Below are 16,679 nucleotides of genomic sequence, written 5' to 3' on the forward strand. Positions count from 1 at the left end.
AACAAATGCTCTTTGGGGTCCTCAATAATTCTTGAGTGCAGTGCAGCCCTCAGACCAAACAGTTGAGAGTAGCTGCCTCCCCTGTCCTAGGCCAGGTCCTCACCGTCCCTGGGGGTCGTGTGGACAATCATGACGAGTCCTAACAGGGCAGTCGCAGCTGTGCATGGTGTTCCAGGCCTGACAGCAGACACAGAGAGAGCCTCTACACACACTGTGGGAGTAACAGGTCTGCTGTTGGGCCACCAAGGCTAATTTAGTACTGTTCTACAGTTTCAAAAAGTGTTTTCATTGGAACTAAGAGAAACCAAGAGAGACACTTAGAGGCACACATATGACTCTCTTCCAGTCAACTGAGCACTAACCCTTAAATTGAAGCTCAGAGGAACCTACTGTGTGCTACTGACACATTCTGTGTTTAGAGACACAAACTACATGGGACTTTGAACTCTGTTTTATGTTGGTTCAATGAGTCTTAGACTACGTCGAAAAGCTCTAATCTAGTAATCAGTTAAAGCAACTTCAGCCTTTCTTCTCCACAAAGATCGATGCCAACTCTAGAACTCGACTGGAAGATCGATGGCCATAGTTACAGCTTCACCTTTACAATCGCTGAGCATGACGCCACCGTTGCCTGTTCCTGTGCTTCAGGAACACAGGAGGATGGCAGAGTTCACAGACGACCGGAAGGGGACAGGCAAACCCCAGGGGAACTGTGGGAAAAACGCAAAGCCCACGGAGTGAGCATATAGAGAGGGAGCAGCACATATTTGCCTTTGGCTGGAGCAAAGTGTGTGAAGGGAACTCGTGGAAAAGAAAAAGGTGGAGGTGGGAGGAGAGAGGTTCCTTAAAGGGAGAGGCAGCGTGTCCACTTCAAGGCCAGGCACAGTAAAATGCTGCTGTGCGAACAGCTGACCAAGCGAAGAGTAAAACATCTGCCCGCTCTGTCACAAAGCCTTACTGCTACTCCCCACACGCAACAACCCCACTTCGGCTAAACTGGACTCGCTCAGGTGACACCAGAATGTCCTCCCCACTCTTCAATATCTACACACTCCAAGGTCTAGTCTAGAATATTCCCTTGACCCCTCTCCTGAAGCCCTGCAGCCTTGAAGGCTCTCATCCTAAGCCTCCTACGTGATAAGCATCCGTACGCCCCCTCTGGGCAATGAGTTCCTTTGAGGGCAGGAACATTCTGGCCTACAGAGCGGGTGGATGTTCAGTGACGCTGCTGGGGGCATGAATGACGTTTGCCGCAACACAGGTTAAGCACGGCACTACCTGAGTTTGTACACCATCCCTCGTACTTACTGTGAACCTAACACACCATTTCCACTTTTCCACAGGCACCTCATCAGCCTGGGGTCCTGACTCAACAAAAACTCCGATCGAGTTAACCGTTACTGAGGGTTCACTGTATGCCAGACCCTATGCTTAGCGCTTTAAATACATTCGCTCATTTATGTTCTCAAGCCTTTTTAAGTTGGACATTATCCTCTTTTTACAGGTGAGAAAAATGAGGCTCCTGCTCATTTTTCTGCTCATTCATACTAGCAGAACGTCATCCTGCTAGTATAGCTATGTAACTAGTATAAGCTGGAGCTAGGAACTGAATCCAGGTGAGTCTGATGCCAACAATGTGCCCTTAACGGCCACACAACCCTTTGGGTAAGTATGTCCCCAGGTGGGCTGGCAAATTCATGGGCCATAAACATATCTAAGGAGAGCACAGTCATGCCCAGCCCTGCCAGAACAAAGAAGCAGGGACAAAACCCAACACCCTCTCCTCTTTCTGTAAGACTCAAAGCAGGAAGCGTAAGTGAGCCATGGAGAGGAACTCTCCCTGAGCTTTCTACATCCATCACTTTTTTTTTTTTTTATTCCAAAGGCCTTTTAAGTCCCCAAAGCCTCATAAGCCCCAAACTTCTCTTCTATCAAATACTTCCTCTTGGCTACTAGTCATTCTTGCTGGTCTCTAAAAAATAATCAATAGGTGACATACTTTAGCACAGGAGCGTGCACGCACGCACGCCGCTCTGCAGTAATCTCCTCAAAGCCATCGGGATCACACAGTAGGATGCACCCCTCACTGCACCCGCCATGCTACAACCAGGGTGGAGATCCCTGCTGCCGGGCCTAATTGATTAAACACTTGGAGTAGAGCCTTTCCACGGGGAGACTTCAGACCCTCAATAAAGCACAGTAATCGTGGTTTATGAGCTGATCAGAAAGAAAAGGTTTCAGGTTTGTGGAATTTCCAAAAAGGGCAGAACATGGAAGGGGCTCTTTGGGCTCTGCATTCCAGGCCCCACCCACTCCTCAGTCTCTTCTCTCAGCACTCACTTCATTCATTCACTCATCCCAAATACGTCAAGCTCCTTCCTAAGGCCTTCATACTTGCAGTGCCTTGGCCTGGAACATTCTCCCCTTACTCATTATCTCATTATCTGACTCCTTTTTATTCTTCCTCAAGGGAGTTTTCTCTCTCTACTCTCACCAGCTCCAGCCCCTGCTGTACACTCTTTTCTACCCTTCACGGCACCATTCACAGCTGTGGGCTCCATGGTGCGGAGCTCCTCCCCCCGCCCCAGCACTGTGGCTAGCCTAGAGGAGGGTGCCAGTCATGTCTGGGGGTGAGTGAACAAATGCGTGCCCAGAGTGAAGCCAACCCCCTGCAGAAGATGAGGGGGACTGTCCAAGGGATGGCTATTTCCTTACAACACATCTCAGAGCTGTCACACTTGACCGACACTGAAGCATCTTTCCCTCTGGCTGCGGAGGCAGAGTGGGGGCACACGTGCTGGAAGACCCACACATCGAGCAGGGGAGGCACTGCAGAAAGGTCACCCGATGCGCTGCCACACCATTAGTCAGGGGCTGCAGGGTGGATTCTGGGGCCAGGGGCCAGCCAGTGGGCTAGGAATCCCTGTGCCCTTGCTTCGAGCCCATACGGGGTTTGTGGCTCGTCAGACATGTTTCCTCACTGCTCTAATGTACCAGTGTATCGCTTAATGAAAGTTCTTAATTGTAATTCAATTAATTACATACACAGAGTCCCCAATTACATTTTCCAATAAGACATTGGCTGTGGTACAGGTCTAAATGCACTTAACCAATTTTAATATATTAAGACCAATTTCCCTTGAATACTAATTACTACCTAATGATAAAATGAAAAGGGGGGAACCTTCAAGAAAGGAGGAGAGTGAAAAATGCAATTCATGTGGAATTTCTCAGCCCACACAGCACAATTCAGACACTCATTACCGAAGCATCAGGTGCGGACGGGGCACAAGTTTGCTTCTAGTACCAGGTCCACAGGCTTTTGCCTCGGTATCACCTACCCCCGGTGATGCCCATTGCCCATAGGGGCCTGAGAGAAGTCTAAGAGGCAAGAGGGAAAATGGGAACAACAAGGAGGGAGAGACCGCACACACATGCTCAGGCTAGCTGTGGTGTCTCAGGCACGCAGCCAGACACTAGGATGCTCAAAACCCGCACTGTGCACCGCACTTACCTACGTGCTTTGGATGTACAATCCCATGTATCTGCGTAGCACCCTACAGGGCAGGACTCACCATCACATTTTACAGGTGGGGAGATGAAGCTCACAGAGAAGAACCTGCCCGAAGTCACACAGCAGCCTCAAACATCTTGCCTTTCCCCCCACGACACACCCCAACCATCCCACAACAGCCGGATGGCAGGAGGCAGAGACGCACAGATATCCTTACAGAGGGGCTAAGATTCTGTTTCCTTTAGACCCTGTTAGCACGTGGCAAGCAGGGCGCTGTTATCCAATGTCTACTTGAAAAAACCCTTAACCACATACACAGTTCCTTACAGTGAGCACGCTTCCCTCACCAAAGCCAGACTCTGTAAGGTAGCTGCTGGCTTTCAGCACAAACTCAACCTGAAATAAGCCCACATCACCTCGAGTCATTTCCATTTCTATGTAGAGTTTATTTGCACAATCACATTTTCTTTTGCATTTGAAGACTGCTGTTGTGATATAATAAAAGAGGTTTTAACCCGCCCCCCCCCCCCCCACATTTAAGTCACATGATAGAAACTGGAGAGATCAGTAATTTGTAACTGAAAAAGGCAAAGCCTCCAGAAGCCAAATGGAATCACCAGGGAGTCTCCAGGGCTGGCACAGAGCACACGCCAGAGGAGGGACCTGCTCACAATGAATAAGCATCATGAAGAGGAGCTGGAAACACACCAGGAGAAAGCAGTCATTCACTGTCTAAGGGTGCTTTTCCTCCCCACCTTCCTTTTTTACTTACTAGTCCTGGTGGTGGTGAAGCCCAAGTACCACCAAGAAACAGCCCCTAGAGATGGATGAAGATGCTCACCCAACCCCAAGTTCTCTTTAAAAGCCATCCTACTTGTCCCATGGAGCCCTAGTTGGAAGCCTGGTCGTGCCAGGGGCTCAGGAGGCTCACTCCATTCCGGGAACGAAGCAGGTGGAAAGGCGGGGTGGAGACTGTCCCGTGTGGGAGGGGGCAAATCCATGCGGTGGAATCCGTGGGCAGAGGGGGGAAGGAGAGGGACTCTACCCGAGCCCAGTGAATGGCAGCCAGGTGATCTGGGGAGGCTTTCAGGAAATGCCTCCTCTCCTGGGTCTTCACAGAGAAACTCAAGGAGGTGGAAGAGGACTCACAGACTGAGACCCAGAGATACTCTCCCCTGCCACAGTCCACTTATCTAGGTGACTGTGCACCTCGAGTTGAGGCCTTTTCTCCGTATAATTTAAGGAAATTAAGAATTCCAGTAAGATACTGAAACGGAAGGCCTCCTTGAAAAGGAAAGGAGATCAAAGAAGGTTCAACTGATGTCTAATGAACTGAAGCCTCTTATTACAGAAACTTCTAGTTGGGAAATAAAATAATTAGATTCAGTTGTTTCCCTAGACTTAATAATGGACCCAAGACATGGTTTTCCAGGCCCCCAGTTTTCATTCATGTGATGATGAGCACTAATCACCCCTGTAAGTCTCAAAAGTCTATAAAATACAGACAACGCCCACACTGGCTTAAGAGGCTGTTATGAGGAGAGCATTTATATCTCATTTAAACCTCAAAAAATCTTGTGAAACAGATTCAACCACCTCCATTTACACTGGAAAGTATGAGGGCTCAGAGAGGTGACTCGATTTGCTCAGCATCGGAGGCTGCAGTGGCTCACCCTCGGTCTGGCTGATTCTAAAGACCGGGCCTGTAAGCATGGTGCTGACTCACGGTGCGGGCAGGCTACTGAGCAACGACACGGGAAAGACAACGCATCTGACATTTTGTTGGTATTCCACGAAGCCAGTGTAATACTTGGCCTATTTTCCCCGGTGATGGGAAATCCCCAAGTTTCTCTCTTAAAGCTGTGGAAAGACTAAATTGGTTCATGCTGCATCTTTCTTCTAAGGACCTAGCTGGGTTACCCACCTAGGATCAGTGGGTAAGAGAAAAGGTCACTGGCAACATTTGGCAGAAGAGGAAATTGAGGCTCTGTTTGGTGCCAGGATTTACACGATGCTTGGACAAGAACGGCAGTCTTCTAACGTTACATCCTCTCCGTAATGTACTCATGCTTCCTCCTGGTCTGATTCCAGCTTGTAGCAGACAGCTGGCTGAAGGGTGTAGTAGATTATCAGACAAGAATCCAAACTGGAAAGCTCAAGGACTTTGGCTTGTCATTTTCTTATTTAGGCCAGGATCCAAGCACAAATGTTAACTCTCAGTCCCTAGGCAGAAACCCTTGTCGTAGCAGCTTCCTTTGCAAGCTTCTTCTCTCAGAAAGCCGACTGCCATCACTATCCTTAGGACTGAAAATTTAGGTTGTTTTATCAACAGTCTCAGGGTGGCCTTTGGAATCAGACAGCTGACTTAGAATTCTGTTTCTATCATTTACTGGCGAGCTGACTTTGGGCAAGTCACAACCCCTCTCTACAGATAAAACATCTTATAGGGTGCTTGTGAAAATTACAAGAGCCCATTTTCAAAATGTCTGGTGCAATGCCTTACAATAGAAGGCCTGAAAAAATAATTTTTAAACATCTTTTGATGTTGTGGACATAAAGTTTTCTTCTCAGAAGAAAAGCTGAAAGACAATACCCACCCTTAGGGCAGTCTTCTTAATCAAATGGTTTTACTTACAAGGTACGTGTCTCTTCTAGAACACCAACACACTGGCTGGAAAGCACACTGCTTCTAAGTTCTCTGGTCCTGTGACATGGACTGACAGCTTTGCCCCACTCCCCACTCATTCTCCCTCCTTCCATCACATACCCCCTTGAGGGCCCCGACAGCCCTGTGATTCTAGGCCTCTGTTAGTGTGGCCCACTTTCTCTGTCAGTCACAGAATACTGCTCTTTCATTACTTGTTAATTATGGTTAACATTTATTGAGTGTTTACTATGTGCCAGGCACCTTTCCGAGAACTTTATGACTATTCAAACTCATTGAATCCCCCTCCCATCAACCTTATGAGGGCAGATAAACTACCCCAGAGAAGTTAAATTGCCGAAGGTCACACAGCCTAGTAAGTGTCAGGGGTAGAATGTGAAACAAGGCAGCCTGGCTTGATAGCATATTTTCTTAAACATTGCATAATAGATGCTCATAATTTAGTTCGTTCTTCAAATGGCTGTAAGGCCCTGGCTAGGTAGCTCAGTTGGTTAAAGCATTGTCCCCATATGCCAAGATTCTAGGTTCAATCCCTGGTCAGGGCACATACAAGAATCAACCAATGAGTACATAAGTAAGTGAAACAACAAATTCATGTCTGTCTGTCTCTCCCCCTTCCTCTTTTTCTAAAATCAATCAATGACTAAAAAATTTTAAAAAATAAAATGGCCTTAAGGATAGTAAACCTGTCCTGATCAAAAATACCAAAAGCAGTTAAAAAATTCTCTTTTAAAAATATTTTTTTAAATCTCAATCCGACTTTTTCATAGGCAGCTACTCGAGAATAATACTTGGTTCTTGATTGGAACTTCTACTTAAAATTTAAAAAATTAAAAAAACCCTTTTCTATAGAAAGAATAAACTGGTGTTAACATTTACTTAAATTTTACAAAAACTAGGTACAGTATTCTCTTGATTCAAAACCAATGACTGCCTCGGGGCCTTTGTAAGTCCTGGGGATGCCGACACCGTGACTTTGACTCAGAGCGTAAGAACTGGAAGTTCTTGCAGATCCTTTAAGAAGGGGATGGAGGCTCACAGATGTCACACAAGTTACCTAAGACTGTGTTCATGCTTCTAAGTGCAGCAAGAATAAGAGCCCAGATTTCAAAGCTTTATCCACCAATTCTCACAGCTTCTTTCCTAGTATAAGACAGTTTGACCTCATCTTAAAACAAAGACACAAACAGAAAAACTAATTTAGAGTCACAGTATACTGTGAAATACTGTGCAACAGTTAAAAAGAGGTAAATTTTTAGGTAACACATTATGTGGATTACTGTGAAATGATCTCTACAACATTTGTCAAAATGATAAAAGAAAAATGCAGAGCACTGATGATAGTTGGCTGTCATTTGTTTTTCAAAAGGGAGAGAATACCAGCGTGTGCGTATACGGTCCTGCTGCCTCTTGGTATCTGCATGGGATGGGTCCCGGGACCCCTGGCAGACACCAACGTTTGTGGACACTCGAGTCCTTTACATAAAATGGCATGGTATATTGCGTATCACCTTCACGCATCCTTCCCATATACTTTAAATCATCTCCAGATTACTGACAACACCTAACAACTGTGTAAATGGTTGTTATACTACACTGTTTAGGGTGCAACCACTATAGACCTAACTACGTAGTACACGTCAGCAGTAATGTAACATTTTTTTCTGAATATTTCCATCCACGGTTGGTTAAATCTGCAGATTCTAATTAAACCTGTGGATCCAGAGGGCTGACTGTGTATGCGTGTGTGTATTTGTGTGGGTATATTCACATACATATACAGGATATGTTTGTATGTGTACAGATGATCCCTGGAAAGATACCGATGAAGCTGGGAACAACTGTTGTCTCTGGGAGGGGAATTAGGACAGAGAAGAGAGGCTAAGTTTTCACTACAGTTACACTTTGTTATCTGAAAAATTATTTTACGTGTTACCTATCCAAAACATTTTACCAAGATGCCAATAAATAACAAATTTTTCTTATTTATATAACAAGGAATCAACATTCTGAAACAGAATCCACTACAGAGTTCCTATTTTGTGAATTAGGAAATTCTTTAAAGAATGAAAGAAAATGACAGGGAGGGAGGGATTACCCATTTATATCAGGTAAAAAAATCAGATAAGCAAAGCGACAAAGAGGTGTATTGTTATTATTCTCCCGTGGGTGCGACTCAAGCGTCAGGTGCAAGGGTTATGAAGCTAAGAGGCGCTCTCATTATGTATTCCGTGTCGGTGCGAACCTGCCCGTATTTTCTTCTTAGGAAGCCATGCCTGCTTATTTTAGAAACCGTGGAAAATACAAGAATAAAGAGGATGGGAAATGAATTACCCAGAATCTTGCTGACCAGAGACAACCACTATTAATATGTTGGCATTTTCCTTCCAATTTTTCTTCTTCTTCTTTTTTTTTTTTTTTGGCTTATTTGTTTTGATATTACATAGTTAAGGTTAGTGTAGCTGTGTTATTTCTGTATCCTTGACAATTTTCCCTCTTAATATTACATCAAAGTTATTTCTCTTGTAATGAAAGCTTCCAGTAAACACAACTCCAAATGACTGGAGAGTATTCTCTACCTCCTGAGGCGGCATTCCCCTTTTAATCTGTTACCATGGCAAATTATACTGACTGGGATTTTTTATCGCTAAACTAACCTTGTACTCCTAGAATAAAAGCAACCTGGGAATGTTACAATCTTTTAATATAATGCCGAATTCAGTTTCTTCATGTTTGGTTTAGGACAGTTGTACTTACTTAGGGCTGGTCTGAAAGGTCTCTGTCACGTAGGGTCTCTGTTGGGGTGGGGTAAGAAGTTATGACAGACTCTTCAAATGAACCGGAGAGTGCAGCCTCATTTTCCACCTTCGGAACAGCTAACGTAAGACTGGAGCGGTTTCTTCCGTAAGTGCCCGGTAGAACTAGCCAGTAGAGTGGTGTGGGACTGAGTTTCTTTGTGGTAAGGTTTTTAATTACGAACTCAATTTTTCAAAATAGTTATGGGAATATTCAAGTTTTCTATTTCTTCTTGTGTCAATTTTAAGGGTTCCCCCCCCCCCTTTTCATCTACCTTTTCACAATTTTGGGTATAGACTTTTAAAAATAACCTTGTACTATCTATTTATTTAATGCCTGCAGGATCTGTGGTGTACCTCTCTTATTCCTGTTACTGTTTGTGTTTTTCCATTATTTGTTTGTCTTCCACGGTTCCGACCCACCTCCTCGGAGGGTTAGCAAGTTTGTCAGTCTTTTCAAAGAACCAGTGTTTGGTTCTGACATCCCTCAATTTTCTATTTTCTTAATTTTTGTGCTTACCTTCATTGCTTCCTTCCTTTTATTCTCTTTACTTTTTCTGTTTTCTAATTTCTTGAGCTAAATGCTTAACTTGTGACTTTTTGGCCTTTCTTCTTATGCAATCTATGAATTTAAAGGATGTAAAACTTTCTTTAAATGTTGCAGCCTTCCAATTCAAATGCTGTCAGAGCAAAATTTGTCCTAGGTGTTGATCTTACCTCTTTTAGTTTAAGCTCCTTCCAGATATCAGCTGTTACTAATTTTCTATGATCTGCAGAGTTTATCAGCTTTGTTACTTTCAGTGGGAAAATCTGTTCAAATTACTTAGTCTGACTTTACAAAAGGTGATGTCCCGCATAATTTTCCCATGTGGGGATATTATATAGACATTACGACTCTCATAAATATTATAAACATCTAACACCTATCATTACATAAATCTTTATTGCATTTTAAGTCTTTTCTCCTTAGGATAGATTTCCAAGTGCAGAAATGTTGGGTACACATTTTTAGGTCTCTTGATACTTCCAGATACATTAAGTTAACTCACACTATAGTTACCAGTATATGAATATAATCCATTTCCCTGTCCCCAGCAATGAGCACTCATTTGGAAATACCTGGCTTGTTTGATATGTTGCTTTAAAATGTTTGTATCTCAGATTGTTGATAGGGATGAACATTGTTACAAATGTTTACTACTTATTTGAATTTTTTGGACCATTTGAGAACCCGAACGTTTTTTATTTCTTTATGGATTTATACAAGATACTTACATAGACTATGGGGACACCAACCTTCTGCTTTTCAGAATTTGCTGTAAATACAAAGAGCACATTTGACCTGCCTGGTGACTTCTGCACATGCCTCTCTAGAAGAGGCTATCAGGAGCCCTGGTCAAACAGCAGCAGCCTGGTCTTGCTTAGAGGGTCCGTGGCATGATGGAAAAACTGCTATTCATTCACTCATTCAATCTGCAGGTCGGGACAAAAGTAGGCTTACAGTTGTTTGTATGGAAAATGACACCATCATAAATAAATAATAATGTAAGAATAAACTCTGTGTTTCACGTACTCACAACTGTAAACCTTCTTTTGCCTCACCCTGTATATTTACTAAGCTCCTACAGTACATTGGGGGTGAGGAGTAAATATTGGTTGAATTAATGAAGGGCAACCTGGTACGGATCAGGGATAACCTCAGAGACCTGAAAATCTCATGGGGGAAATAGACATCAAATGATCATTGAGAAAAAATATATAATCATAGACAGAAATATATGCGATGAATGAAAAGTAGTATGCTCTACGATGAAATGTAATGGGGGAAACAAATGAGGGATGTCAGGAGTAGGTGGGGGTGGGGGGCAGGGAGATCACTGATGGCCTCTTTGAAAATGGGACGTTTAAACTGAGATGAAGGGTGACAGTTAGCTGGAGCGGGGGGAAGAAAGGGCCTGTGTAAAAGCCCTGAAGCAGGGTGACCATGGAGGGCTGGCCACCACAACCTCAGTTTTCACGTGTCACTTGCCCCTTAAGTCAACGGGGGTACAGAGGAGAGGAATGGCAGACTCACAGCTCGGAACTCTAAAGGGGGGATGAAGAGAAACTGACTGAAGTTGTAAAGGGGCTTACAACACAGCACTAGGACCCTGCACTGCCTCCTGCTGAGAGCACACAGACGAGAATTTTCTAAAACTTGACGTCTGAACCGCAGTTAGTGACAGGGCCAGTGGCTTCACGTACAAAATAGCCTTTGCCTCAGAAAAGGCCTCATGTTTCTAAGCTGTTTCCAGGACTGATCCTAACCTAGCAAGATACAGTTTAATAGAAAAAATATTAATCACACAGAGCTAAACAGGATGCAGACTCTTTACCAAAAAGCATGAAATCAATCATTTCACTTCGGAATACACTTTTGGCAGGAAGGCTGCGGTCTGCCTTGGAAAGCAGTCACTTGAAATCTGCCTAGGGAAGCCAGACCAGTGTCCTCAAACACACGACTTCTGAGCATGACAGCAACAGACAAAACAGGCACTGAGCAAGGAGGCCAACAACGTACTGTTTTCGCGGACCAGGCAGAACTCCCACACGCTCTGGCTCTCCAAGGTGCTCTCCAGGTCCACGGCGACATTGGGCTCACTCTGCTTCTCCAGGCGGTACTGTGGGCCTGGAAGACCAAGGGGGCAGGAGTTGGGGGGAGGCTGAAACAGTGAATTTAACATTGAAAAAACACCACATGTTGGCAAAAAGCTGTTACAGCATTGGGAACATGCTGAAGTCTGTCTTGTGGGTCCAGCCTCCCAAAATGGAAGAGGCTGGGTATTCTCCACACAGGTTTCACACAGCTGTTTGTTCTATAGTATTATCAAGTCTGTTTTCATTCAGTTCCTCCCCAAACACAGTGAGAGGTAGATGGTTTTGAGTCAGGCTGGCCTGAGATCACAACGTGGCTACACAGTTTCTCAACTATGAGCAAGTAACCTACCCTTTTCTGGGCCTGTTTCCTAGGAAGGAACACTTACAACCTTGAAGGATTATTGTGAACAGTAGACACTATATTCTAAGTACAAGGAAATGATGAAATGCCAATTAAATTAGACAAAAGATCAAACATACCATGAAACCACAATGCCACAGATGACATAAAATGCGGGAGAGGAGAATGCCGTGAGATGAGTGAAATCTCATCTCTAAGAAAAATACTTAGTAAATATTGATTCCTACAAAAGTACTTATTAATAACCATTATATAACAATGAATAATCAATTATAAGCAGGGATAAGATATGTTTATAACTCTAACATAATGAGAGTCCAAAAGTTCAAAAAAATTTTTAAAAACACGCGAGGTTAAAAAATATAAATCTCACGTTTTCTCGGTTACAGCAATAGAAGGACAGTGGGTGCTCATTCATGATTTTTTGAAACATCTATGAAAACACAAAGACAAAGGTTTAATAATCCTGGAAATCAGGCATCCTAGCTATCTTCTGTCACACAGGAGGTTCTGGCAGAACTTAATAAAACACTGGGGCATTTTATACATTTACTCGTGTATTTCTTTGTCAAGCCAAACGACAATCTTGCCCTTCTCAGATAACACCAATGACCAGACGCAAAGGACCACTCCCGTTGTTAATGGTTATAGGGAAGATGAGAGGCCAAGCAACTGTCTTACTGCTTTGACCACGAAAGGCATGTTTGGTCAGACAGAAGGAGAGGTGCAAGAGAGCCGAGGGAAGCATTAAGGCCTCCCAGGCAGAACACGTACTTTTAGGTATGTTCTACAGCTGCCGCCCACGTAACCAGGGCTTCTCCTCCGTCAGCTGGAGGCATGTCACCATCTCCTGGTGTTCTCCTCTCCCGCATTTTATGTCATCGGTGGCATTGTGGTTTCATGGTATATTTAATCTTTTCTCTAATTTCATTGGTATTTCATTAGCACTTCTGCCAGTTCTCAGAGTTCATACATACATTCAGTTCTTTTTTTATGATACTTACAGCTTTTAAACCTTTAATAAGTAAACAATGCTCAAAACACATATAACTATGTATTTAAGCAAGTACATGCTCAGAAGTCTACACAATTCTTAAAAACTCTCATATGAGGTGGGACACCCCCCAAAAAACTGGAACTATCTTCTGGAGGGTGGGCCCCTTGGAGGACAGGCTTCCCCCACTAGGTGAGTGTTCTAGGAACCCATCTGTATCATTGTACCAGCTGGCGTTGTTGTGAGAGGCTGTGTTTGGCTTCAGTGAATTTGTTTGGAAGATTCTTTCAATGCATTTGCCCATTTCATGATGGGTGATTTACGAGCGCACCTGCCCACACTGCACTGAGTGTTCAGTAGTTTTTGATCAAAAACAGCATGACCCCTGTGCCCCACCCAATCTCGCCCTGAGTGACTTTTTTTTGTTTCCCTGGATGAAAAAAGTCCTCAAAGGGAAATGTTTTGCCAATGTGGAAGATGTGAAACAAAAAATGGCAGAAGCACTAAAAGGCATCGAAATCGACAAGTTCAAAAACTATTTTGAGCAGTGGAAAAAACATCTCAATAGGTGTATTGCATCAAATGGAGAGTATTTTGAAGGTAACTGAAGTTTAAACATTAAGAATAAATACACAATTTTTTATAAACAAACTTTTTTTTTGGGGGGGGTCCTCCCTTGTATGCTGTATTCAGGTTAAGAAGGTATTGTATTTCAACATTATCCATAGTTAAATTTAACTTCAAAATATTAAGCAAGTAAAGGTATGAAAATACAGGTAATTCTTGGTCTCTGCTACCTGTCAGTGACATTTGTCAATTACCAGGCATGTTTGCTGCTGATCGCTGCATGCCTTCACATTCACTAGTGGCCGTAATCACAGGAAAATCATGCCCAGGTGAGCTTTAAGAAAACTTACCTGGTGAGAGGTTCCTAAGCACCCTCTCCTTCCCCCCTCCCTAATACCCACCTTTCACAGCTGTGGGCCTCCTCAGCCCACTGCAGGGAAGGGAGTCACCCCCAAACCTGAAGAGTTTTCAGAGCTTTCTACGACACTGGCCTGTTAAGCGACCTCTGACTGCCCCATCCTCAGTAACTCCCAGCAACACAGTGCATAAGGAAGGCACTGCCATCACCTCTGTGGGCTCACGGTGAGACCTGGGTACAAGCCGAGCTACCATAAATCATTTTTTCATGACAGCCAAAAATTGGGAATACCCCAGATCTAATAAAACATTCTGAAATACTTGGTCCAACAAAATATTGTGAAATATTATGAAGATATTAAAAGTAATGTTGCAAAAATGTTTAATTTTATACAACATGTTTATAATATGCCATTTCATTAAAACAGATAACTGTAACACAGTATGTGCAGGATGACTGCAATTATGAAAAATCTATGTGAGTCATGGGGGAAATACTGAAAGGGTATTTTCAAAAGGTGAATAGTGGTCATACTGGATAGTGGGAAAAGTGGTGCTTTTATTTTTCTTTAGTGTTATTCTGTATTTTTCACATTTCCTATAATAAAGACTACTTTTATAATTTAAAAAATCATATACACTTACAAACCCTTTTTCTGAGGATACTATGATTATCACACATCATGCCATCTCCAATGGGTCTTCACATGCAAAATTTAATCAAAACTAGACATTATCCGTTTATGTAGATCGGTATTTTCATCTTAAGTAACCTGCAACCTGGCATGTTTACTGTGACTTTGAATACAGTGTACAGGGCGTTGGGCTTCTCGGGCTGTCTGCCCGACAGCTGGACTGTAAGCAAGCCACCCCTTCCTGATCGCTGGGAGCCAAAGCGTGGCTGCATTAGGGTGCACTTCTGGCTGATCCTCTTTCCACACTTCCTCCTTCCGGTTACTGCAGCTGCCTGGGAAACACGGATGAGGGAAACCAGGGGAGGCAGGAAGTACTAAGAAGGGTCTCATACCCCTAAACACAAGTACCTGCACCACTCCCAAAGCCATAAATGCCATCATTCAGCATTCACTTTCTTGTTTCTGGGGTCTTGCGGATATCTTATTAATATAGTTTGTTTCCAGAAAGCAGTTTCAGGGCTTTCTCCTTGCCGCCTAGTATGACAATGACTCCCATTTCCTGAATGACCATGACATGCGAGGTACTCTACATAGTTACCTTACTGAATCCTTGCAGCGGCTCTAAGAGGTGGGTATCCTCATGTACCAGATTGGGGCCCAGAAAGTTGGCAGGGTGAAGTAACTTGCCCAAGATCACAAAGGTAGGAAGGAGAAAACGGGAAAATGAAACCCAAAGATCCTTGGCTCTAAAACCTGTGTGTTTCGAACCTTTCTTCCTTTTGCAAACTATAAATTACTGGCCAATTATAAAGAGGCCATAGTTTATAGTATAAGTATAGATTTTTATAGATTTGTGGATTCATTTGGGTTCTGAATCACTTAAATTCTTGTTTCTTTAAGTTCAAAATGAAAATGACCTGAAATAATTTATTTCAGTGAAATCCACACACACTAAATATTCTATGCTATGGCTGTATCCCGGGCCCTTATGCAGACAGAATCATCCTATCTTTCCATCCATCCAGGAAGACTCTATCCCCATCTTTCCTTAAGAATATTCCCATGTATGTCCAGTTTTGTCAGTAAACGAAAATTTGAGGTCATCTGCTCTGGGTACTCCCTGCTCTTCCATAAAACCTAAAGAACAACTTGGAAATCCACTTCTGAACTTGGCAAAAAAAAGGGTGGGTCCTGACTTGGGGGAAGGTTGTAGATGAGACTCAAGATCTAAACCCAAGTGGAAAACACCCTGTTCCAAATATCAGTTTCTGTCTTAATGCTTGCCCCAACACTGGGTAACTTAGCTCACACAGAAAGACTACTTCACACATTTTCCCCTGAAAAAGCCGGATTGATAACTTTAGGCCCTATTATATAATGAGAGGCAGGGTATAGATGAGAAGCAATGTAGTGTGATGGTGAAGGGCGTGAACTTGGGGCCAGATTGCCTCGGTCTAGTCCTGGCTGAGTCCTACCTCACAGGCCTGCCCGAGGATCAGTGAGCTAACAGTTGGGAAGAAATCAGAACAGCGTCTGACACGGTAATAGTGTTCTTTAAGTGTCAGAATTCATCACTCCTCATCGCCAGGCTGTAACACCACTATGAGATCATACACTGCAACAGGGTCTCCTGCACGCCAAGTACTGTGCCAGGCCTTTTATGGAGATCGTCTCATTCACCGTCACCCTAGGGTTAAAGGGCATGGCTTCCACTTTAAGAGGGAGAAACCGCGTGACTTACAGAGTCTAAGTAACTTGTTCAAAGTCTCCCAGGAAGTGGTGGAACTAGGATTCACACTCAGGGCTGCCCAGGCCTGCACTCTCTACACTACATATGAACCACAGTGCCTCGTTCATAACAAGGACTTAAGAAATGTCTGCTGACGATAATCAAGAGAGTGACAACCCAGACCTAGTCTCTATCAAGTGCTCGTTTAATTTTAAGGCAGCTGACATGGGAGGAAAGAAAAGAAAATCGCAGCCAAAACCATTTTAAAAAGATAAGCTGTGAAGTCAGTTTCTATTCATATACTTCTGCCAAAAAAATGATTACATAAAATATAAAAGGCGCTTTCACACCGAACAGGACATAGTTCTCAAGGAACATCCACCCTTTGGAAAGAGGCTTTAAAATGTCACAGCTGCGCATGAGGC

The 16,679-nt window shown here is 43.6% G+C and overlaps 1 protein-coding gene across 11 annotated transcripts in view; it reads right to left on the reverse strand.

Annotated features, from left to right (window-relative positions):
• The window catches only part of MAPKAP1 (MAPK associated protein 1), a 212,321-nt gene that overhangs the window by 42,145 nt on the left and 153,497 nt on the right, over positions 1-16,679 (reverse strand). For all 11 annotated transcript variants that reach the window (XM_024562109.4, XM_024562110.4, XM_024562112.4 and 8 more), the window contains one exon: positions 11,535-11,642. In XM_024562109.4, coding sequence (XP_024417877.1) covers positions 11,535-11,642 — 108 coding nt within the window. The remainder of the gene's footprint in view (positions 1-11,534; positions 11,643-16,679) is intronic.

The sequence above is a fragment of the Desmodus rotundus genome, chromosome 1 (genome assembly GCF_022682495.2).
Source record: "Desmodus rotundus isolate HL8 chromosome 1, HLdesRot8A.1, whole genome shotgun sequence".
Taxonomy (NCBI): Eukaryota; Metazoa; Chordata; class Mammalia; order Chiroptera; family Phyllostomidae; genus Desmodus; species Desmodus rotundus.